Source organism: Gymnoscopelus braueri (assembly GCF_963280865.1).
Source record: "Gymnoscopelus braueri genome assembly, chromosome: 16".
NCBI lineage: Eukaryota > Metazoa > Chordata > Actinopteri > Myctophiformes > Myctophidae > Gymnoscopelus > Gymnoscopelus braueri.
In genome coordinates this window covers 34251897-34276325 of record NC_137616.1, presented here as the reverse complement: position 1 = coordinate 34276325, position 24429 = coordinate 34251897, and the positions used below count along the sequence as shown (strand labels likewise).

Below are 24429 nucleotides of genomic sequence, written 5' to 3'. Positions count from 1 at the left end.
TATCGCTGGCATAATATTTGCGTTCTGTGTGGATGGACTCATGACAAAAACAACAGTTTAAATTCGTCCAAATTAATCGCAGGAAATAAATTCTCCCTGTGTGTTAACAACCTTAAGTTAAACAAATGGACCCTCGGTTCCCTTTATTCCATTTGTATACTCTCAGAGAGTTGAAAATGGACAAATTACTGTGTAGCAATGTCATGGCAATGTTACGGTCATTCAAGCACGCCGTGCACCTCCAAAATGATTCCCCTTGTTTAAAATGTGTTTAGTTTGGTATAATCGTTTCGTTTTTTGGTATAATAAGCGTTTGGTATATCCATCTTTTATTCTAACTTGTAGCGTGACTAGCGAGACTAAACTAATTGATTCCCATTATGTGGGGAACAAAAAAAATGCGACGGAGTTCCGTTGGTGGGTTCCGGTTAGGCTTGTCATAATTATTACATAATCGTCTAATCGCAATTATTTTATATAATCGCAATTATTTTTGCATAATCGTCATAATCAATTCCAAGTTAAAAAATGTCATATATTTTTAAAAAATGTCAAAAATAGTGGAAATAGCAGATCTATAAGCTCAAAACGCGTCGCGATGCGACGCGTTTTGAGCTTATAGATCGACTATTTCCACTATTAATGTTTATTTTTAAGTATAAAGCAAGTAAATATGTGTTATTTTTCATATCTGCCCTGTGCAACTTTTGTTTCCCAAAGCTAAAAGCCAAACAGAAATGTAATTTTTAAGCATAATGTTCCATTAATTTTCAGAAACGCAATTAAATCGTTAATCGCAATTATTTGAGTGATAATTCATCGTCAACTTTAAATTTGTAATCGTGACAGCCTTAGTTCCGGTTGGAACCCACCACCACCGGAACCCTTTTTTTCCGGATCACCCTGCTGACTTTTAGAATGAATGGAATGCGTGGAAAGCCTGCTTAAATTGCTGTATCTTTATTATGTGTTGCATTTTAGTTTTTAGTCTAATAGAATGACCCTGAAGTGACGTTAAGGTCAGCGTCGAAGGCTGTGACTGCTTTTCAGGAAATAGCTATCGCTTTTTAACTTTTTTAACTTTAACATCTTGCTGACCTCGCTCTATTCTCCACGCTGGTTTTTGACCTATTTATTTACTACTTAGGCTCCAATATATTTGTCATCACAGTGAAAAAGGAGGTGCAAGCTGATATGCATTGGTGTATTTTTTTATGATATGAGCCTATTGAATTGCCTTTTACACTTAAAAAAATAACTAATGTGAGTAACTGGATTATTTATGCCATTTTTGTCTCCGCCAGGCCGAAAGGCATGGCGAGAGAGTATGTTTTGCCCCCTGTCCGTGTGTCCGTGTGTCCGTCCTTCCTTCTGTCTGCGAGCAGCTAATCTCCGCCACCGTTTGCCCGGTCGCTGTGAAACTGCGCACACACACTCCCTGAATGCCACAGCAGAACCTCTGCCCCACATTTTTCAGATCAGCCTGTCATAGCGCCACCATGAGGCCGACTTTTGCAAAACACATTTTTGGATATTACTTCTACAGATTTGGTCCAAACAACACGCGAATCGGTACACAGTATCTCGGATCTGTCCGGTAACACGGATCTGTCCGATTTTCCATATTACATCCTGATTGGCTTCCAAAGTTTGCAGGATTGGTTCGTTTTGAACAAAATGCCTCAAATCCTGAACGCAGCATGCGATTTCCGTGACATTTTCCACGTAGATTCCCACTTGGCCCAGGAAGAAATGCCACTTGAAAACGTTCACACCCAGGAGGCTGACTTTTGTAAAACAAATGTTTTCTTCTTACTCCTTCAGATTCTGTCCAAAAAACACTCAAATCGGTACACAGTATCTCTATAGTCATGTGATCAAGATGGATGTGTCCGATATTTCATATTCCATCCTACTTGCCTAACATTGCCTTACAAAGTTTGCAGGATAGGTCCGTTTTGAACAAAATTCCTCAAATCATGAACGCAGTGTGCGATTTCCGTGAAATTTTGTACGCACATTCCCACTAGGCCGAGGAAGAAATGCCCCCCTTTTCACATTGGCCTGTCGTAGCGCCACCAGCAGGTCTAATTTAGCGAACCACATTTTTGGAACAAAATCATGAATGCAGTCATGAATGCAGTGATTGCTGTGAAAAGCCTAAGAAGAAATGGAACCCTTTTCACATTGGCCTATTATAGCGCCACCAGGAGGCCATAATAACCTACCTGACCTGGCGGAGACTTGTGCTCCGAGGAGCGCTTTTTCTAGTTAATCTGAAGATCTCTTAAGATCTCCTCCTGTCTGTGATGTTTGGGGATATCACTGTAAATGATCAATGAAATGACCTGTGCGTATGCGCAGCGTCCCTCACACCCATCAACTGCTTTTCACTACAGTTAACGGGTGGCCCACCCGTTAACTGTAGTGAAAAGCGGGGTGGGCCTACTTCAGATATAATATTTATATAAATTTAATACATTTTAATTCCTTTTGTTGCTCAAATACCGGCAGAAGTGGATGTCTCAGTGGTGCATGAGTTGATTGATGCAGTATTCCACTTGGGGTGATAATCTGGCGGCGTGAGAAATACGATGCGTGGGACGTAAACTGAAGTGGGAGATGCCAATAGTAATTCTTACAGTATGTGTATCAATCGATTTTGTTTCGCACTTTTTTTGACTAAATACACAGCACCATATTTCTACATACAGATACCCTTTCCCATCCTTCCAACCTCACACACAAACCCACCTATTCACACAAATCACATAAAACACACGCATAAAACACACAGAGCATGCACAAACACTCAGAGTAGAGTAAAAGTGACACTGGGGGTTTTACTAGCCTGGTTCCAGCCGAATCTGCCTTTGCAAAATCGCATCGCACTTTAGCCCTCGGCAGATTAGGTCTGGCCCCCCTCCATAGAGATTCCATTTCTCTCCCTCCGCAGTGGTGTGGAGCCAACCAGGGCCCTGTACAAATGTGGGCGGGCTTATCACCTTATTTGGAGCAATGACGTACAAGGAAGCACTGCTCTGATTAGTTCGTGAACAAGGAAGCACTGCTCTGATTGGTTTAGGTCTAACCAATAGAGTCCGTTTGGATCTTTTTGTAACCGCCCCTTGGAAAAAAATCTATCGTTGATAGGGACCAGACTAATATCCACGCAGTGTGTCGTGTGATATTGTCTGGCCACGCGAGGCTAGGGTTTTACTGTATAAAACCCACTTTCCCCAGTGGACAAAAAAATAAAACACCCACTAAACATGGCTTTTAGAGAGAAGGGTTCCCAAACCAACGAAACCCTATGGACCTACATACCATAAACAATGTACTTATGTGTCATACTGTATGTGTCATATGTATGTCTCTGTCATATGTTGGCTCTGCAGGAGTCACAGATATTTATCTTATAGACACTTCCCCTTTGGACAAAAAAAAACACCCACTAACATCTGGCTTTTAATATTACTACGTTTGGCCCCCATGTGGCCCCCCTATGCGGCCCTCACATCCAGAGTTCGGCCCTCCCTTAGGTCAATTTTAATTGTACTGTAGAATTACAGTCATAATGTATGTCTTACAGTATGTGGGTGTGTTTGTACAGTAATTTGTATGTACAGTAATGGGGGAAATAAGTATTGAACGCGTTCTACTTTTCATATTAACTAAATCTAATCATCGTTTACAACCAAGCTGTCAAAAACACAGAGTCGGACGTGAGTTTCTCTCTCTCTCTCTCTCTCTCTCTCTCTCTCTCTCTCTCTCTCTCTCTCTCTCTCTCTCTCTCAGCTTGTAGAACAGATCTACATGCTATGCGCCATGCGACGTGTTGTATCATTGGACAGACACACACACACACACACACACACACACACACACACACACACACACACACACGTGCACAAACACTCAGAGTAAAAGTGACACTGGGGATTTTACTGTGTAAAACCCACTTTCCCCATTGGACAAAAGAAAAACACTCACTAACATCTGGCTTTTAGAGAGAAGGGTTCCCAAACCAACGAAACCCTATGGACCTACATACCATACACAATGTACTTATGTGTCATATGTGTCATATGTATGTCTCTGCAGGAGTCACAGATATTTATCTTACAGTATGTGGGTGTGTTTCAGTTTGTACAGTAATTTGTATGTACAGTAATGGGGGAAATAAGTATTGAACGTGTCAACTTTTTTCTCAGTACACTTATTTCCAAAGATGCCATTCATAGGACATTTCTACCAGACGTATTAACTGAAGTAATCCACACATGAAAAGAAATCACAACGTTCAGGTCCATAAATAATAATTATGTGTTTATTTAATGCAATAATGCAGGAAACAAGTATTGAACATGCTAACTTAAATTCATTTATTACTTAGTGTTGAAGCCTTTGTTTGTAATGACAGCTTCCAGATACTTCTTGTATGTATTTTGGCCCATTCCTCCGCACAGATTGTCTTTAAATCTCGAAGATTTTTTGGTGCCCTCTGGTGAACCCTTTTCTTTAGTTCTTTCCACAAATATTCAATCGGATTTAAGTCAGGTGATTGACTGGGCCATTCTAACACCTTGATTTTCTTTCTCTGAAACCATTTGAGAGTCTTTGGATCGTTGTCCTCCTGGAAGGTCCAGCCACGTCTCATCCTCATCATCCTGGTGGATGGCAGCAGATTCATCTCAAGAATTTCCCAAAACATGGCTCCATTCATTGCTCCTTCAATTATTTGAAGTCTGCCAGTACCACAAGATGAGAAACAACCCCATGCCATGATGTTTCCACCTCCAAACTTCACTGTTGGTATGGTGTTATTTGTGTGTAGTATGACAGCCAAAAAGTTAGATTTTGGTCTCGTCTGACCAAAATCTCCCAGTATTCCACAGGCTTGTCCAAATGCTGTTTAGCAAACTTTAAATGAGCTTCGTCATGCCTTTTCTTGAGGAATGGAGTCTTGCGGGCTGAGCGTCCTTAGAGGCCTTGGCGGTGGAGTGCATTGCCTATTGTTTTCTCTGTAACACTTGTACCTGCTGCCTCCAAGTCTTTCTGGAGCGCTTTCCGAGTGGTCTTTGGCTCTTTGAGTACTCTTCTGACCATCCTTCTGATTCCCTGGTCAGAAATCTCACGAGGAGCTCCTGTACGCGGCCTGTTGATGGTGAGGTGATGCTTCTTCCACTTGCGGATAATGGCCCCAACGGTGCTTACTGGAATATACGTCTGTAACCAGTTCCATTCTGATGCTGAGCAAAAATCAGGTTGCGGATGTCTTGAGAGAGCTCTTTGCTTTTACCCATCATGAGATGTAACTTGTGTAACTGCTTGGTAACAAAACAACCTTTTCATAGCCCATCAATTTGCACTGACCGAGCTGATGTTGGTTTGCAACGATAGGAGGTAGAAATACTAATTACATTTACGGATTTCAGAAGATGCCTTGCCTTTCCTTGCCTAAGTATACAGCTTTTTCATGGTGTGTTCAATACTTTTTTCCTGTGCTAACCCAATTTATACCACATACAATTATTTATAGACTTTACTTTTGTTATTTTTTTTACATGTGTGGATTTCTTGAGTTAATACCAATGCATCATTGTCTCCGCCAGGCCGAAAGGCATGGCGAGAGAGTATGTTTTACCCCCTGTCCGTCCGTCCGTGTGTGTGTGTGTACGTGTGTGTGTGTGTGTGTGTGTGTGTGTGTGTGTGTGTCTGTCCGTCCGTCTGTGAACAGCTAATCTCCCGCACCGTTGGCTTGATCGCAGCGAAACCTTGCACACACACTCCCTGGATGCCAATTCAGAACCTCTGCCCCAATTTTTTCACATGGGCCTATTAAAGCGCCACCAGGAGGCCGCTTTTTGCAAAACACATTTCTTCACAGTACTCCTACAGATTTTGTCCAAACATCACGCAAATCGGTATCTCAGTATCTCTATAGTCATTAAACAAAACGGGTCATTCAGGGACATTTTCATATTCCATCCTGATTGGCTAAAAATGGCTTCCAAAGTTTGCAGGACTACTCCGTTTTTAACAAAATGCCTCAAATCATGAACACAGCATGTATTTTCCGTGAAACTTTGCACGCACATTCCCACTAGGCAGAGGAAGAAATGCCACTTGAAAAATTTCTAATCAGCCTCATGGTGGCGCTATAACAGGCCGATTCGTGTTTTTACCTATAACTGCACCGATCTGTGTAAAACTTGGTATGCGCACTCCCTAGAGGTCAAGGAAAAACCTTTGCCCTGCATTTTTCACATCTGCCTTTTATAGCGCCACCAGGAGGCCGACTTATGTAAAACATATTTCTTTATACTACTCCTTCCGATTTTATCCAAACACAAATCGGTACACACGATCTCTATAGTCATTTGATCAAGCCGGATCTGTTTCATTTTTCATATTCTATCCTGATTGGCTAAAATTCACATCTAAAGTTTGCAGTAGTGGCTTGTTTTGAACAAAATGCCGCAAATCATGAACGCAGCGTCCGATTGCGGTCAAACTTTGCACGCACATTCACACTATGTTGAGGAGCAAATGCTACCCCTTTAACATTGGCCTGTTATAGCGTCACCAGCAGGTCTAATTTAACAAAACATTTTTTTTTTACAAAATGCCTCAAATCATGAATGCCCTATTGTCCTATTGCCATGCAAGGCCTAAGAAGAAATGGCACCCTTTTCATATTGGCCTATTATAGCGCCACCAGGAGGCCACAATAACCTACCTTACCTGGCGGAGACCTGTGCTCCGAGGAGCACTTTTTCTAGTCTGGTCATAATTCTTCCTCTCTCTTTGAATATTGCTCATCTCCTTTGGTTAACATTTTTTTTTTATAAACAAGATGATTATAATAACAGCTAGATCAAACAGACACACACACACACACACACACACACACGCGCACACACACACACACACACACACACACAGTCCCACACGACATAAAAAAATAGAGTATCTCAAATCCCATGGGTCTTGGGGAGATGGGCTGGTTGGCAGTGACAGTCGCAGTAATAAGAACTGGTATCTGGGACAAATTCAACATGGATGATATCACGGATGATGAGAAACAACACAAGAATAAGAGAATAAAGCAAACAGCGGGGCATGGGTTGATGGCCAAACGTCCCTACGGTGTCTGGAAAAGATAACAGAGCAGCACACAGTCAAATGCAGAGTGTTAATTGAACGCTGTGAGTGTAGAAGTGGACCTGTATAAGGCTGTGGTGAGACCGCAGCATTGCTGTTAATCTGATGGGACTTGTCTTTGGTTTCCTGCCACCTGTCTCTTATCCTCCCAAAGAATAGTAATAACACTGATACGCTGCCAAGGCCTGGACAATAGGCCGACAGTGTGCCTCCTCTCCTTTACACACACACACACACACACACACACACACACACACACACCCACACCCACACCCACACCCACACATACACATACACATACACATACACACACACAGACGCTCACGGTTCTCAAACTTTTTCAAGCCAAGGACCCCCAAATTGATATGTACTTGGCCGCGGACCCCCATCTGAAAAGGTTTTGTGCCACTGACCCCCAGAGGAGGAGATTTGTGTTAAAAGGTATTCAAAATTCTAAACCGGAGCGAACAGAACCATATATTCAGCACCATTCGGTTTAGCTGCTGTAGACAATTCATATTTTTCCTGTCCTTTATAATTGTGTAGGCTACAGAGAACATTAAACGATAACGTAGATAGATACAGTGAGTGTTCTGCTACTACAACATAAGGCACATTCAAATAAGTAAAGTTGACATGCATTGCAGCGGGGATATAATTAGAGGCAGCTGTGCATAATTGATCAAATAAGCAACACATTGATTGAACACACGCTCATGATTCCAGGAGGAGAGACAGGAAAGGAGGAGAGAGGGAGAGAGTAGAAGGTACCAGAATGCTTTTTCTTTCTGTGTTGACCCGCTCCGCTGCCCTGTGATAATTGCGTCTGAAGTCTTGAACCCGTCGACCCGCCCCACGGTTCAACGCGCGGTACCTGCAGGCAACGGGTCGGCCCATGCATCACTACCCCTGGGGGTCCCCGGACCCCACTTTGAGAACCAATGATGTACATTACACTTAGACAAGTACAGCACACAAGCCTGCATACATGCATGTTCACGCCCACACACAGACATACATGGTATAACACACATTACACACAGTACAGCACACTTCTACAGGTATACCCACATGCATGCACACACTCGTACACACACAGGTACTTATACAGATGGTACTTACACATACGTTCGTTCACATACACTTAACTCTCTCAGTGCCACGCCCCGAGATATCCCGAGTTTTTCCCGAGTACCCTCAGTGCCAGCACGAGAAATCCCGAGTTTTTACTTTTGACTGTGGTCGCGCTATTCTGTATATTTTTCATGATCACTTTCGCTTCCTGACTCACCCGGAGCCGGATGTAAAAAAAAAAATTTCATTTCCGGGTCACGTTGTTTTTCTCCGGTGATTTTCGGCCAGAATAGGGAAAGTCACGGTTTTTCACACGGTATAAAAAGCGAACGGAGAGGTCCACGTCTACTCTCTTTGGTCTGGGTGACGATCAGTCATCGTAGTCGTGTATCGCATCGTAATTTAGCCCAATCAACGATTGTCGAAAATGTCAACATCCGGTTATGACCGGATATGACGTGAGCCTGTTTGGGAGGGGGTGAGTGAGCCAGCGAGGTCATCAATGTGTCGATTTGTTGCTCTCTACTGGTAGAACTGTATTATGGGTTTAAAAACCCAATCAGATCATTTATTTGAATGAAAAATTTAAAAAAAAAAAAAAAAAAAAAAAAAACGCAAATTGCTGGCACTGGGGGAGTACTTTATGAAAATACTCTTGGCACTGAAAGAGTTAAGAATGATGGCCTGGAAGGAGAAAGTCACCTTGTCTGTGGCCTTTTAATTTTACTGACTGAGAGCTGCAGGCCATTACATACTCCTCTCTTTGATGACTGGCTGGTTCATCCCTGCTCCTTTCTCACGCGGCAAATTACATTTCTCACCATCTCTCTCAATTCAATCCCATTCAGTTCAATTCAAAGGGGATTTTATTGGCATGGGAAGCATGTTTGTATTGGAAGGAAATCTAAATCTAAATCAAGAAAGGTAACTACAATTATACTGTAGTCCTTCTAGTATAAAGAATTGTGTACACAGAGCTGTGTCACATTGCAACGTACTAATAGAATAATAATATATGCCCATACCCTAGGTGGGGTTGATGAAAGGGCCTTTCTGTGTGGAGTTTGCATGTTCTCCCCGTGTCTCCTAGGGTAGGTACCCTCACAAAAACATGCTGTGATCCTGGTCTCTATACTGCCTCCCCCTGGTCAGTCAGGGTGCCTGATGGAGGGGAAAGGACATGGTTGGAATAACGTGTTCCTTCCACGTGCTACGTCCTACCGGGGAAACTCCTCCCTGTCGGGTGATAAGAAGGCTTGTTACTGTAGCTCTCATGCATTGAAGGAGGCATGAGCTCGGCTCTGGGCTCTCCCTAGGCTTGCAGAGGGAGTGTAGCGCCCATGATTACTTAGACAATTGGCACTGGGTGAAAATAATTGGGTTGCAAAATCGTGGGATAAAAAATTGAAAATAATAATAATTGTATAATATAATATAATACAATACATTATGTATATACTATATAGTAACCAAATACTGTAATTGGGCAACTTTGGGCAAATTTCCAGCATGTAAAATGCCCCGATCTACAAACCCACAGGCTTGTAGATCTGCTATTTTCACTAGTTCTTTTTTCTCTCCTCTTTGTTGTGTGCACCTATAGTCCTGCATTGACTTTTGGCTTAGCTGTGAATCAGCATCAGCAGGTTCCTGTGAGAGTGTCGTGGACAGTCTGAATCATGGAAGTGATTCACTGTGTGTCTGAGAGAGTGGAATTACTGCCCTCTGTGACGCTGCACTGTTTGTCATATGAAGGGCCATTAGGCAGGCATGATGCCAGCCGCCACCCAGGACCATGCAGGCTGCTGCTCGCGTGACCGGGCCCCGTGAACCCTCCCTGTTAAGCCTCTATTCATTCATGTAGTCTGTGTTTCACTTTCATTACGTGTCTCACTTCCCCTTTGTTGTCTCCATGTGTGGATCTATGTGTGATCTGCAAATGTGGTCCCTGTGTGCCTGTCACTCTTTCTCTCTCTCTCTCTCTCTCTCCTTCTCTCTCTCTCTCTCTCTGCCTCCCTGCCTCTGCTGCTGGAAGCTTTCTCTCCACATAATAAGTAGGAGATGATTCCATGGAGCATGGCCCATCAGTTCACATCAGCACTTCCCTGTCTGACTGTGAGTCTCATGTCTGGCCAGGAACCTAGCAGATATGAGACAGAGAAGGGAGAGAGGGGAGGGGGGGGGGGTTCCATGCTTTAGTCTATTCTCTAAGGAGCATATTAGAGAGAGAGAGAGAGATGACGATGGCGAGATGGCGGCTTGAGTGAATGCATCCCTCTCTTTCCGAGGTAACGACAGCGAAAGGCGCGGCGCCGCTTCCCTGCGTCACAGTTTCTCCGTGGCTCTAGTCTGTGACCTCAGTCATTGGCCCCCTCGGGAAGGATATGTGACATCAGCCTGACTCAACATCCATGCACACATTCCTATGTGTTCAGACAGGTGCACACACACACACACACACACACACACACACAGGCCCGCACAGGGTCAAGTGAACGAGGGCCAGTGCATGGGCAGCTGACTGGCTCGTGCACGCTCCTCTATGTGTGCTGTGCCTCAGCACGCTATATAGACCCCAGAGCTGTTAGCGTGCTAACGTGTCAGATTATTTTACTTTGCTTCCGCAATGCTCTCACATCTGTTTCATTCACTTCCATCCGACTCAGTGTAGAAGTGTGTGATTGTCTGCTGGAGCAATGTACCATACAGTGTGTGCTTCTTCTGGATTCATCCGTGGCTGTGTAACCTGCTCCATGTTAATCTCTGATTGCACGTTAGCCGTATACAGTACAGTACTTAAAGTAGGGGTGCAGGAGAGCAGCATCCTTTCAAATCTGTGGAAACACTCTGGACTTGTTTTTTTGTATATAATTTTTATTTTTCCATGCTTCCCCCCCCCCCCCCCCTTTTTTTTTTTTTTTTTTTTTTTGTACATATTTTTTAAATGCTTTTTTTGTACATAGTGGTATTTTTTTTTATGTATTATCTGTATTTTCATGTTGATTTTGAACTGTTTGGTTGCTACTATATATGTCTATGAAATTAATTCAAGGACCCCAACGGAAACAAGTCCGCAAGGACTTTTTTGGCCGGACCTTTTAGACAAAAGCTTTATAAATGTAACTGTGTTGTTTTACATTCTTTTGCCTAATAAAAATTTCAATCAAAACAATCAATCAATCAATCAATCAATCACTCTTCTTTAACACTGCGGCTAAATCAAATGTTCCATTCCCTCTGAGAGTACTTGGGTGGGGGGGTTGATTTCCCCCATTATAAATCCCTTAAAGGGATAGTTCAACCCCAAAGTGACTTTTTTTTCCTATCGATTAGTCACCCCATGGAGACTTGAATTCATGGATTTTTTTTTTGTTTTTGTCGCATTCCTAAGCCAATAACTTGATGACCGGCAGCGGATCCTACCGCGTCTCCCACCAAAACCGCTGGTCATCATATTATTGGCTTAGGAATGTGACAAAAACTAAAAAACATCCATGAATTCAAGTCTCCATGGGGTGTCTAATCGATAGAAAAAAAGTAATGTTTTGGGTGAACTATCTCTTTAACCACTTAAACCCCAGCATCTGTATGCTGAAAAGAGCCGATCGACAAGCTCACAACGCGACGCGCTGCGTCGCGTTGTGAGCTTGTCGATCGGCTATTTTCAGCGAAAGCTTTTCCCCACAATAACAGAATACAGAAAAGACACTAGTATAGAGCCCTGAGGGACTCCGCTCAACCATAATAGGGTTTAAGTGGTTAAAAATGACTTAACGACTACATATCACATTACACGTGCGGCCGCCCCTCCCGACGCCACCAGTCCCACATAATATCAAGCGTCACGTTGTGTTGTATTGCATTGGATCTTTTTCTTTCTGCAGGAGAGTAGCATTGTCAGGTCTCTGTTGTTTCATCAAACAAATAAATAAATAAATAGATAATAACGCACTCTGATAACAAAATGTCACAAAATCGAAGTAATCTCAGTAATGTGTTTTGATGGAGCATGACGCGCTTCAGTCGAGTTCAGAGAAATTGTGAAGTGATTGTTGAAGTGAGATTTCTCACAATTCGGCACAGCAAAATGTTACCATGTGTTTACCAGTGATAGAATGTGACCTTATCAACATGGTTTGAAAAAAAGATGTGAACCGACCTGCTGAGGAGTTTGTTTGGTGAAAGGTCAATGTTCTGTAGTTTCCAACTCTACTTCTGGGTACCGCCGCATTATCTTATCTATTTTCTCCAAAAAGACAGTAGATGGTATCAAATATAACTATATTTCATAAATGACACAAAAAGCACTGCCAAGCAGAATGCCCGTAACACTCCAGATTAAAAGTCTCAAGGTGCACGGCTCAACAAAGACATGAAAGTGAGAAAACACAATAAATGTCCTTTTCACATAGTTGTATGTACTCTCCACGGGCAGAGCAACGGATGTATTTCAACCCAACAGGTCTATGGAGTCAGTTCAGTCTCATAATTAATAAATGCACAAGTCCTGGTTTGTATCCACACAGGGTGATTTTTGAATAAACAAGTTCTGGTTTGCAAGTGTTTTTCGGGTTTGTGTTTGAAATCCACACTTTAAAATGCTCTGCTTCACGTTTGGTTAGGTGGAACTGTGGATTTCAAATACAAACGAGACTGATCTGACGCCATACAGGTCTTCCTCAGCTTCTTCAGTCGGTAGCGCTGTCGCCTCACAGCTAGAAGGTCCTGGGTTCGATTCCCGCCGGGGACACTGTGTCCTCTCCTCCACGTCATCAGTGCCCATACCCTAGTTGGGGTTGGTGAAAGGGCCTTTCTGTGTGGAGTTTGCATGTTCTCCCTGTGTCCCCTAGGGTATGTACCCTCACAAAAACATGTTGTAATCCTGGTCGCTATACTGCCTCCCCCTGGTCAGCCGGGGCGCCTGATGGAGGGGAAAGGAACTGGTTGGAATAACATGTTCCTTCCACGCGCTACCTCCCACCGGGGAAACTCCCCCCTGTCAGGTGATAAGAAGCGGCCTGCTCACTCCTCATGCATTGAAGGAAGCATGAGCTCAGTTCCGGGCTCTCCCCAGGCTGGCAGAGGCAGAGTAGCGCTCAGGATTACAGACCGACGGAGTGAATGTCTGACGTCGGGACTTCTGTGCTCCATAATGTACCTTTTAAGACAGAGTGGAATGGAGGCACCATGGTAGACGACAGTGGTCTCTAAGGTCATTAAATATATCGGGATGTGGACAACAAAGAAGCCACATGTAATGGGTGTGAATCAATAGGTGCCAAGTTATTTTTTGTGCAGTTCATATTTATTTACGAGGTAGTCAATAAAAACATGAATCATTTAGTATCATCTGGGAGTCAAATAACATCATTTAGTTGTTCTTGCGCGCTCTCTCTTTTTCTCTGTCTCTCCGTTTGTATAAGAAAAAAGTAATACGTTTTAAAATCAAAGAATGAGGCCAAAACACCACAACGATATACACCACTGTATATCTTCGAAGTGCCAAGACACAACACAAAAGTAAGTTTTATGTTCAAAGAATAGAACATTAAGTGCTCATTCAAAATACATAACAACATAGTTATCATCCACCCATTCCAATCAGTGTAAGATATGGTGCCGTTTTGAAGAAATGTCCAGGTATTTTCAGAATACCAAAATGTTAAACATGATACTTTGTGGTGTCGCACTTCAACTAGATGTATGTAGTTTAAGCGGGGGGCTACACTAGCCCCACGATTTCCAGTGGTGCTGCTCTGTTTTGTCCATATCTGTGAGCTTTCAGAAAACACACACATATACTGTAGATGAAATGAACACAGAGTGCGGACAGAAGGCTCTGTCCATATACGTACAGTATTCATGTACAGCACGTATTTAATGCTGAGGATAAATGAGTCTTAACTTTTTAAACCCTATATACTTCATTGTACTGGGTCACCAGGGGTCTGTAAGAGGGGCTGGTCTGTTTGTCTGTCTGTGTGTCTGTCTGGAGCACGCAACGCACGTGTTGTGAGCTTGTAGATTGGCTATTTTCGGCCAAGACATTTTGTGTAGAGGGAAGAAAAGTGCAGAGCCAATTTAGGTCAATTTTACTAAGTAGAGAGAGTGTTTAATCGGAGCACGTACAGTTGCAGAGATACGAGCTAGGTGGCGCTATAGGTGAATGTTAGTGGGTGAGCTGTAGGCACATGGATGTGGGTAAAAAATAAATAATGAGAAATGAGCGGCGTAAATGATGAGCGAGCGAAGAGGAGAGCGAGGGCGGGGCGAGGATATTTGGCATTTGAGAAGAACGCTGTCATGGGTTACAGTATGTTTTTCAGCACAGCATGTGCAGCATCACACCTGTCCTTTTAATCATTAAAGTCATTAAAGTTTAATTTTATTTTTTCTCTGTAGAGGAATGGCATCTGATAGAAACATCCATTTTGCACAGACCGTAATCCTTTCACCACTGCCCTCTGTGCGGTTTCAGTTGACAAATCAATTATTGTAGTATTAGCCTATAGCCCGAACCTTAAACCCTATATAGTTTTAGGTCAAGAGGTACTAAATAACACTGTAAATCATTTCATACTGCAGTAAATGCATTCCTGTACACTTTCATTCGTGATGAAGCAATTAATCGCAAATAAAGACAATCAACACATTGATTGATTGATTGATTCAGTAATCATTAGTTGCAGCGAATTTGTTATTACTGTAGCGTACTTTTAAAAGTTTTATGCAACACTACATTGGGCATCAAAGACAAAGCATACAGCATCATATCAAAGTAAATATCTAGCGGAAACGCAGATCTTTCTACATTTTTTTTTTTTTTTACTATGCTTGTTAGGTACATCAAGTGCATTGATGTTTTCCTCCGCGGTGTGACATTGTCCCTTTTGAAGTCTCCTTGAAAAACACGTTTTAAAAGTGTACTTGTCAAAGTAGACTATCATTAAGTTTGAAGTAGGGGCCTTTTGTCAACATTTAACAAGCATGAATTTGCTTTGCAGTCCAGAGCTTTCATTATAGCCAGGGAAAATCGCCTGAATATAGACAACCCTTTCATCTCTGCCACTGTCTTTATTCCCTCATGCACTGTAAAAAGCCTGCTCTTATAATCATAATGATTTCCAATAAGGGGGTTTTGGTTATCATTCATCTTCATCCATCCCCCCGTCTCCCATCTTATCCAGTTTCAAACAATATTTACCTAACTGGGTATCGTCAAATCGATCCATCCACCATGGTAAATATTGGTATATTGCTGTGTGCTTTGTTTTGTTTATGGTGGGAGGTCCAGCTTGTATTGTGCGCACAGAGCCTTGTGTGCATTAATTAGTTTGTGTGAATGCGAGGGTGCATGCGATGCGTGCTCAGTGCACAGTGCGTTGCACACATGTCTGTTTGCATTTATATACATCCCTGCCTGCCTTCTGGGCGAGTGAATGTTTCCTCTTGCAGGGTTTTTGTGAGCGGAGCCTGGTGGTGTGTGGAATCACTCTGGACTCTGCTTTAACGCTGCAGCTAAATCAGCTGCCAGCAGCAGCAGCAGCAGCTGTGACCACAGCTGAGAGGACATGAGTAGTGATCTGAAGTAGATTAGAGGAGGAGTGAATGTGTGTGCGTGCGTGCGTGCGTGCGTGGTTGGGTGTGTGTGTGTGTGTGTGTGTGCGGGCTTGAGTGCTCCTGTGTCTGTGTGTGCGTGCATGCGTGTGTGTGTGAGTGAGTGTGTCTCACTACGTGTAGATGTACGCAAAACACGTTTGTTCAAGTGTATATGGGATGCATGCGTGCCTTTAAGTGTGCATGTGCCCATACTGTATGCGTGTGCTCATTTTGTGCATGCACGCCCCCCTTCTTCTTCCCATCGCTCTCCTTTGTTGCCTCCCGGGCCAGATCAATATGCTCTCCAGGAACAGAGAGATGGAGGACGTGGACTTTATGGAGTCGTTAGGGGTCTCCCCGCACTTGCATTATGAATGGGACCCGCGAGAGCCGACAGATCGCCCTCTGGGCAGCATAATAAAGTACAGACATAACAGAGGGCTAAGACGAGGGACACGTAGCCGCCGCGGCAGTCAATTCCTCTTTTATAACATCATTTCCATTATGTTATTGATCAGCCCGAGGCTGAATGGACGGCGAAATCATAATCCCCGAGCAGATGTATTATTCTCCGTCATATGGTGGGAGCTAGGTAGATTGTTCCATTATTATATGTCCCTGAATAACTTTTAAGGAAACCTGTGAAGCTAGGGGGGATCACTTGGGGTCCCGGGGGACGGCAATTCATGCCCTAGCCTCCACATTTAACCACTTAAACCCCAGCCTCGGTATTGTGAAAAGTAACAGTTCTTCTGGACTTATCTATGCTATCAATCCACACCCATCCATCTACATGTGATATCTGACAACCATTTTATAGAGTGTTTTCTTGTCTGCAAACAAACATACATTCATTATAGCCACTTGCTAACCTGGCGTCCCTATTCCGGGCCTGTCATTTTTTGTTTTTGTGTGGCCAAAATTAGCTGGTCCACACGCTCACTGTGTGTCACATCACGATGCGGTGTGAGCTTGTAAATAGGCTATTAGCAGTGTTTTTGGAAGTGGTCACTTTTTTTGCCAATACATTTTTCTGAAATGTCGCCTCTGCGGGGAAGGGGAGAGCTTTATTAATCCATTCAATCCGGGAACGCATCTCTGTCATTTTAGATTTATTTGGCTATTAAAAAACAGCAGATATACAAGCTCATAGCACGGAACCGAGTGCCGCGCTATGAGCTTGTCGATCTGCTATTTTGGGAAAAATCGTGAAGATTGGTGCAAATCTTTGGATACATATTAACATTTTTAACTGTCAAATGTCTCAACAAAATGTCATTTCTCTGAAAAACTATTGTTGCTATATCAGTGGTGATCGAACTCTTTCATGTCAAGGACCATTATATGTGCCAGGGACCCCCAGAAGCAAAGATTTGAGTTACAAATGTTCGCTTTAAAGATATATATATATTCAAAGATTTGCACAAACTTTCAAGATTTTTCAAAAATAGCAGATCTACAAGCTCATAGCACTCGGTGCCGCGCTATGAGCTTGTAGATCTGCTATTTTTGAAAGTATAAAATAATGGTTTAAGTGGTTACACAGATGCGTTAATGGGTTAAGAGGCTGTGTTGTCAACATAGAGTGATAGAGAAGGTGCAGTAAGGCAGATCATTCCAGCTCTATGATAAACAGCTGGATTGGCCCTGATGGCGACCTTGCATGCTCAACAAAATGCAGCATTTAATTATTCCCGCTATGTATAGAAAATGCCAATTCATTTGTTTTCCACACAAAGACAAATTACCATAGAACTTTTTTTGGGGGGAGTTTCTGGTGAGTTGCAAGCAAGTTTGCTTTGACCCCTGTGATAAGGGGAATATAGGTGAGACCGCATATTGAATATTAATATTGTCCTGCATTGCATGCTTTTGATTGATGGATTGAATACTTTATTTGTCACAGATGTTAACAGCACGGAAGTACAGAAACACTTAGGCTAAAAGGATAACACAAAAAAAACTCCCGGGGACTTGTTTCCATTGTGGTCCTATGTATTCAATTCATCAACATTGATACATGATGTGATGTGAAAAATGTTAAAGCATAATTCCTGCTGTTTTCTATCCCTCCCACGCTCTTAAAATGTGATATTCAACCTTGTATGACCAAGTGAAATTGGTCATCTCAAGCCCTTTGGTTTGATATACTGTACCAAACACCAAATCAAACAGTGCTAAGAAAAATGGAAGCCGAACCAGTATAACTGCATAGTTCTGCTTTCAATATCCTCCACGTTTAGCATGGAAGTGTTTCTGCGACTTAAAATAGATTTGAAAGGGATTTAACTGCTTCCGACATCCCTACTCTGGGGCTATTTTTGGCACAGACATTTAGCATAGAGCTAAAACAGGAGGGGGCCTAGTAAAGAGCCCTTGGGAATCCCATCATCTAAGTATAGGGTTTAAGTTGACATATTGTCTGTCCTGATGAAGGTCTAAAGACCGAAACGTTGAATAAAAAGCAATTTTTTTGTGCAAGTTCCAGACAGTGTGCGGGTCCTTTTCTTTGATGTCATTATCAGAGATCCCCTTCTGAGGGTTTAAGTTGTTAAAATAGATTTGAAAGGGCTTTAACTAATTATACAACATATCACAGGCACACACAAATAGGGCTGTCATGATTACAAATTTAAGTTGACGATTAATTATCACTCAAATAATTGCGATTAAGGATTTAATTGTGTTTCTGTCGTTGAAAATGAATGGAATATGATGAATAAAAATTACATTTCTGTTTGGCTTTTAGCTTTCGTAAACAAAAGTTGCACAGGGCAGATATGACAAATAACACATATTTAATTACTTTATACTTAAAAATAAACATTAGTAGTGGAAATAGCCGATCTATCGCACCGCGACGCATTTTGAGCTTATAGATCTGCTATTTCCACTATTTTTGATTTTTTTTTTAAATATATGAAATTTTTTAACATGGAATTGATTATGACGATTATGCAAAAATAATTGCGATTACATAAAATAATCATGATTAGACGATTATGTAATCATTGTGACAGGCCTACACACAAACGCGCGCGCGTGCATGCACACACACACACACACACACACACACACACACACACACATTGTATTGTTTATTATGTGAAAAGGTTTTGGAGGTCAGTTGAGAGATGTCAGTTAGCTGCCAAGGCCGAGTTAGCTGATGGCGTTATGGCTGTTTGAATGTGTGTATTGTATGTGTTGACCCATAGGATGACGAGCACAGATAGATTTCCATCAAACCCTGCTGACAAAGCCTTGAGCTGTTGGTTTGTTGTTTGGTAAACAGGGAGATAATCCTTGCATTAGGTCACATGAGCGCTAAAGATCATATGGGTCTTAACCCCTTTAACCCTGAATAAGAACCAGTATGCGCGCAAACAGTATGCGCGCAATGAAACCCATTATGTCAGGTCTCGCTAGGACACGCCTCACTAGCCAACACACAAGAGGGGGTTGGGGTGTGCTGAAACCAGCACACCCCAAAACAACAGGTTGGGAATTGATTGCGTGAAACAATCACCTGTGCATCCAGTCTCAATGTTGGTAAACAAATAATTGGTCTATAGGCCAACAAGATTTTGAAACAATTTCAGATTATTATTTTTTTAATAGCTGATCTATGTAGTTCGGGTATTTTCGCTATTCTTTGTATGACACAGTATATATAGGGCTCAATTGGTTCAATGAGCCCTCAAGCTCACTTGTCAAATCATTGTACACATGTTGATGGTGACTATCAATGTTGGCTTTATCGTGGCTTTATTTGACATGTCTTCCGCATGTTCCGCATCTCTTTTCAGGGTATAGCTTAGTGCTAAACTGTACCCTGTGGTCCATTTACTGTATAGAAGCAACATACCTTCCCAAGCAAGCAGTTAACACATTATTTTCTGAATCATTCTGACGGAGATTAAATGAAATAGTTAACTGTATGGATAGCAGCATGAGTGAATGCTCACTGTCAGTGGTCTTCTCCATGGTTCCACACAGGAACATACGTTTTTTATAAAATTGTTAAATTGTGACATTATCACAACAACTGTAAATGTTAACATTTGACATTGACATTGACAGTCATTGCCCAGAAGAAAGAATATGTGTATTTGATTCAGCCAGAAGCAGGGATAAAACATGTCCCCACCGGCGATAAAAAGAAGAATATTGCATCAAAAGCAAAGCCATGGATTGACGTATGGAAGGTAGATGATTTGTGAGGTGAGGACTAGAGTTGTTTACCAGCCTTCTGCTGCATCAAGTAGTGTTGACAACACATAGCTTTGGTATATTGAGTGAGGGGAGGGCTAGATGGCAATGGTCTTCAATGGGTGGAATAGAGACTTGAGCGTCAAATTCCTCTCGCCTGATAGTCTGTTGTTCTCCCTCATGACCCAGTCTATGGTGAGGTTGAATAACAGTGCCGACATTACACATCCCTGGTGGACTCCATATGCTGCTGCACAACTGGTTTGTTTGCACAGGGTCACTATACAAGCGTTCGTATATAGACTATACTCAAAATGTCAAAATGTAGATGTAGCCTCTGTGTCTCTCTCCCTTTCTCCTATTCAGATGTACTGTATCTCTCTCTCTTTCTGTCTCTCTCTCTGTCTCCTATTGTATTTTCTCTCTCGTTCAATTACCACCACCTCCTCCTCCACCTTCATTCTCACCGACTTCTCTGTCCTCCTTTATCTCAAGCCCCACTCTCCCCCCCACTCTCCCCCCTCTCTCTCTCTCCCTCTCTCTCAGTGTCGTTCTCCCCCTCCTGAATCGTTCTTGGGGCTCGGGGCACCTGTGTTGATTTACTGTCAAATCTTCCAGGATTATCTGTAATCCCAGCGCAGTGAAATCTGTTTGCTGACAGCTGTGCTCCCAGTCTGACGTTACTGCTGTTTCCCCTCACATACACTGTCCTATATAGCACGGAAAAGGGATCTTGTCTTCCTTCCTTCCGAGAGAGAGAGAGAGAGAGAGAGAGGGAGAGGGAGGGAGAGAGAGAGAGAGAGAAAAACATTAATTTTCCGCCTCAATGGATTCCTATTGACAATTGTATGCTCCCTTTTTTCCCCCTGTGGTATTTTGTTGTATTTGACTATAATGTGGGGCGGTTTCCTCGTTTTATGGATTAGGGGGTTGGTAGGAGTTTAGTGTGGGTAAATAGGTGTGATATTGGATATGTTCTCAAAGGGGCACCGATAGGCTATAACCCTGTGTTGGTTTGTACAGTTTCACAGCAATGACCCTTATAGTACAGTTTTAGCTTCAATTTAACCACTTACTATTAATCAGCCCTATTTTATACTCCATCATTCGAAAGTGTCGCACAAAAGTAGCCTATTTACAAGCTCACAGCACGCCACCAAGGGCAGCATTGTGAGCTTTATAATTTTGTAATTCTTGCCAATTTTTCATCAATAATGAATTATGCTCAAAATAGAGACGCCAGGCTGATAGTGGTTTAAAAAAAACACATCTCATATTCTCAAACCGACTACATTGACTGGTCAGCCGAGACAAATTATTGTGTGTTTTTTTGGCGGTGGGGGGAGGGGGGGGGGGGGGGCTTTATTCAGATAGTGCAGTGATAGAGCGACAGGAAACGGGGAGAAAGAGACAGGGAGTGACTCGCAGCAATGGTCGCCAAGGCTCTGGATTTTAGCCTATGTGGCCCCTGATAGACACATTATTGTTGACCTAATGATAAAGAACAATGGTTATAAATACAGTGTGCAATGAAGAACTTGATGTAATGTTGTAGGAGATAAAGCTATGCACACTGAAGCTCTTAACGATACCGAGGATTCTTTTCCTCGTTTTGCCTCATCTAGACGTGATAAAAAGAGTGCAAGAGAGTGGGGAAAGGAAGAGAGAGGAATGTGAGTGGTGTGTTTCATCCTGTAGTCTGTAACATGTCTCCTACGGCTCAGCTTCATTTACTCGATTCAACCACTTGCTCAGTCTTACTCACCTTTAGACGAACACCCCCTCTCTCTCTCTCTCTCTCTCTCTCTCTCTCTGTCTCTCTCTCTCTCTCTCTCTCTCTCTCTCTCTCTCTCTCTCTCTCGCGCTCTCTTTGCCGTTAGGAATAACATTCAGTGACAGAAGTTCAACCAGGGTGATTTAGTCAAGTGCAAGTAAAAATAAATCTGATATATATCACTTTGCCGTTTACAGTCGATCTTTCACTGTTCTTGCTCGCCTGTGTGTTTGCCACCTCAATATAGCTCTCTCTCTCTCTCTATATATATATACTATATATATATATATGTGTATATACTTTACATGGAGATGTGGAAGGGCATGCACCACACGTCTCCAGCGGGAATCGAACCAGCGACGTTGCGATTATGTGCTCGACGCACTATCCGTTTACTTACCGGCACGCCTCAGCCAGGAGTTCTGCCTCTTCTCCACCACCAACATGAATATTGCAAGCTTCAGACAAACATAATGGTTTATCTTATTCTCCCGGGTAATTGAGCTGATAACGGCGTTAATTAGCAATCAAGGCAGGTCGGCGTATAATTGTCTGATTTACCTGAAATAAAGTGAGCTTTCCTTAAAGCCCTATTCACACGAGACTGATGTGTGGGGAGCTAGTGGTTTTAATATGCATAGCTTAATCAAACAACAAGCCTGAATGGAAGTCTGCCTCAGTTGCAGCTGTTACATAGCAACATGTCAGCCATTCCACTATAAACAAACCATCTATAACGTAATCCAGCTGCTCTATCCTCATGCGCACCGTAGGCAGTAGTGATGTGCGGGTCGGGTTTTTTCATGACCCGCCCCGCCCCAACCCGCGACGGAACGCGACCCGCCTCAACCCGCCCCGCGAACCCATATATAAATCTATGGCTCAACCCGCCCCGCGACCCGCGGTGGGAATATATATATATATTATATAGCGCTCTTTTAAGTACCCAAAGTCCCTTTAAATGTCTACAGTAGCACAACATTGTCATGGGCTGAATAAACAAGCATGTTGGTCAAAATAGGTTTTTTTTTCTTTTTTTTTCGTGGAGAGCGGCTGACCCGCTCACCCTCAGCCCGCATAATTTTCTCTGAAATCCTGACTCGACCTACCCGCGCCGCGGGTTGACCCGCGGGTCCCGCGGGTTACGGGTCGACCCGCTCATCACTAGTAGGCAGGTGTTCAATCTCTTGAAGATATCAAGTCTCTATGGAATGAAGTTGAATATAAAATAGATGCAAGATTCAATCTGCGCCACACAACATTATTGTAATCAGCTCAGGTGTTCTCCATACTCCAAGAGGAGATTTCCTGAATCAATGCATTGAATAACACAGTGTTCATTGTAGCACTGACTGTGTCTTCCCCGTAATGCATTATTTGGAGCATTAATTAACAGAATGATAGTAGATAAGCTTCTTCTTTCACCCTGGAGATGATGTATCACCAACATCTTTTAAATGGTGCCCTATTAATAGGGATATTTCACTTATTTTTTTAAAGGGTCATTTTATTGTCTACTCAGGCTTTTGTGAGCCCCCCAGACAGTTTTTCAGTTGCTTGATTCAGTATTTAGACATTTGATATTCATTTTATCAGACACGCCCCCTTCCGATACAAACCCATTATAACTTCAAACTCCATTTTTGGATGAATCTAACATGTTTAAAATGGAGTTGAAGTTACAATGGGTTTGTATAGGAAGCGGGCGTGTCTGATAAAATGAATATCAAATATCTCAATACTGAATCAAGCAACTTAAAAACTGTTCGGGGTGCTCCCAAAAGCACGCACACACACACACACACACACACACACACACACACACACACACACACACACACACACACACACTGATTGACAGTCGATAACACTGCATCCCCCCATACTGTGTTTTCCCCCCCCCAGGTGGTGTACAAGAACAACGACATCCGCCTGGAGCTGTCGCGCCTGGCCCGCATCGTGGACCCCAAGATGAAGCTGCAGGGGGACGTGGTCTTCAAGTGCGAGAACGTGGCCACGCTGGACCCCATCAACTTCGAGACCCCCGAGTCCTTCCTGGGCCTGCCCAAGTGGAACACCAAGCGCGTGGGCTCCATCTCCTTTGACTTCAGCACCTCGGAGCCCAACGGCCTCATCCTGTTCACCCACGGCAAGCCCCAGGACCGCCGCGACGCCAAGGGCCAGAAGAACAACAAGGTGGACTTCTTCGCCGTGGAGCTGCTGGACGGAGGGCTGTACTTGCTGCTGGACATGGGCTCCGGAACCATCAAGGTCAAGGCCACCCAGGCCAAGGTCAGCGACGGCGCCTGGCACCACGTGGACATCCAGAGAGACGGACGATCAGGTGAGGACTAGGGTTGAAGTCTCAGGGTTTTAACAAGTAATATTAACAAATTAATGCTCTACTTTGTTGTACAAGAGTACGGCTATTTTCAAGGTGAGAAAATAGCCAATCTTTAAGCTCACACCACCTCAAATTGTGACGTGTTGATGAGATCTGCTATTTTCATTATCTTAAAAGATTGATAGTGAAAGAAGGTATTTTTTTGTGGTTTTTATAAATATTTAACCAATGAAATGTATTGCCAAAACTTGAGGCAAATAAT

The 24429-nt window shown here is 42.9% G+C and overlaps 1 protein-coding gene across 1 annotated transcript in view; it reads left to right on the top strand.

Annotated features, from left to right (window-relative positions):
• Positions 1 to 24429, top strand: part of nrxn3b (neurexin 3b) — a gene marked incomplete at its 5' end in the record, with an annotated part of 438954 nt that overhangs the window by 113720 nt on the left and 300805 nt on the right. The window contains one exon of the mRNA XM_080453658.1: positions 23729 to 24167. Coding sequence (XP_080309784.1) covers positions 23729 to 24167 — 439 coding nt within the window. The remainder of the gene's footprint in view (positions 1 to 23728; positions 24168 to 24429) is intronic.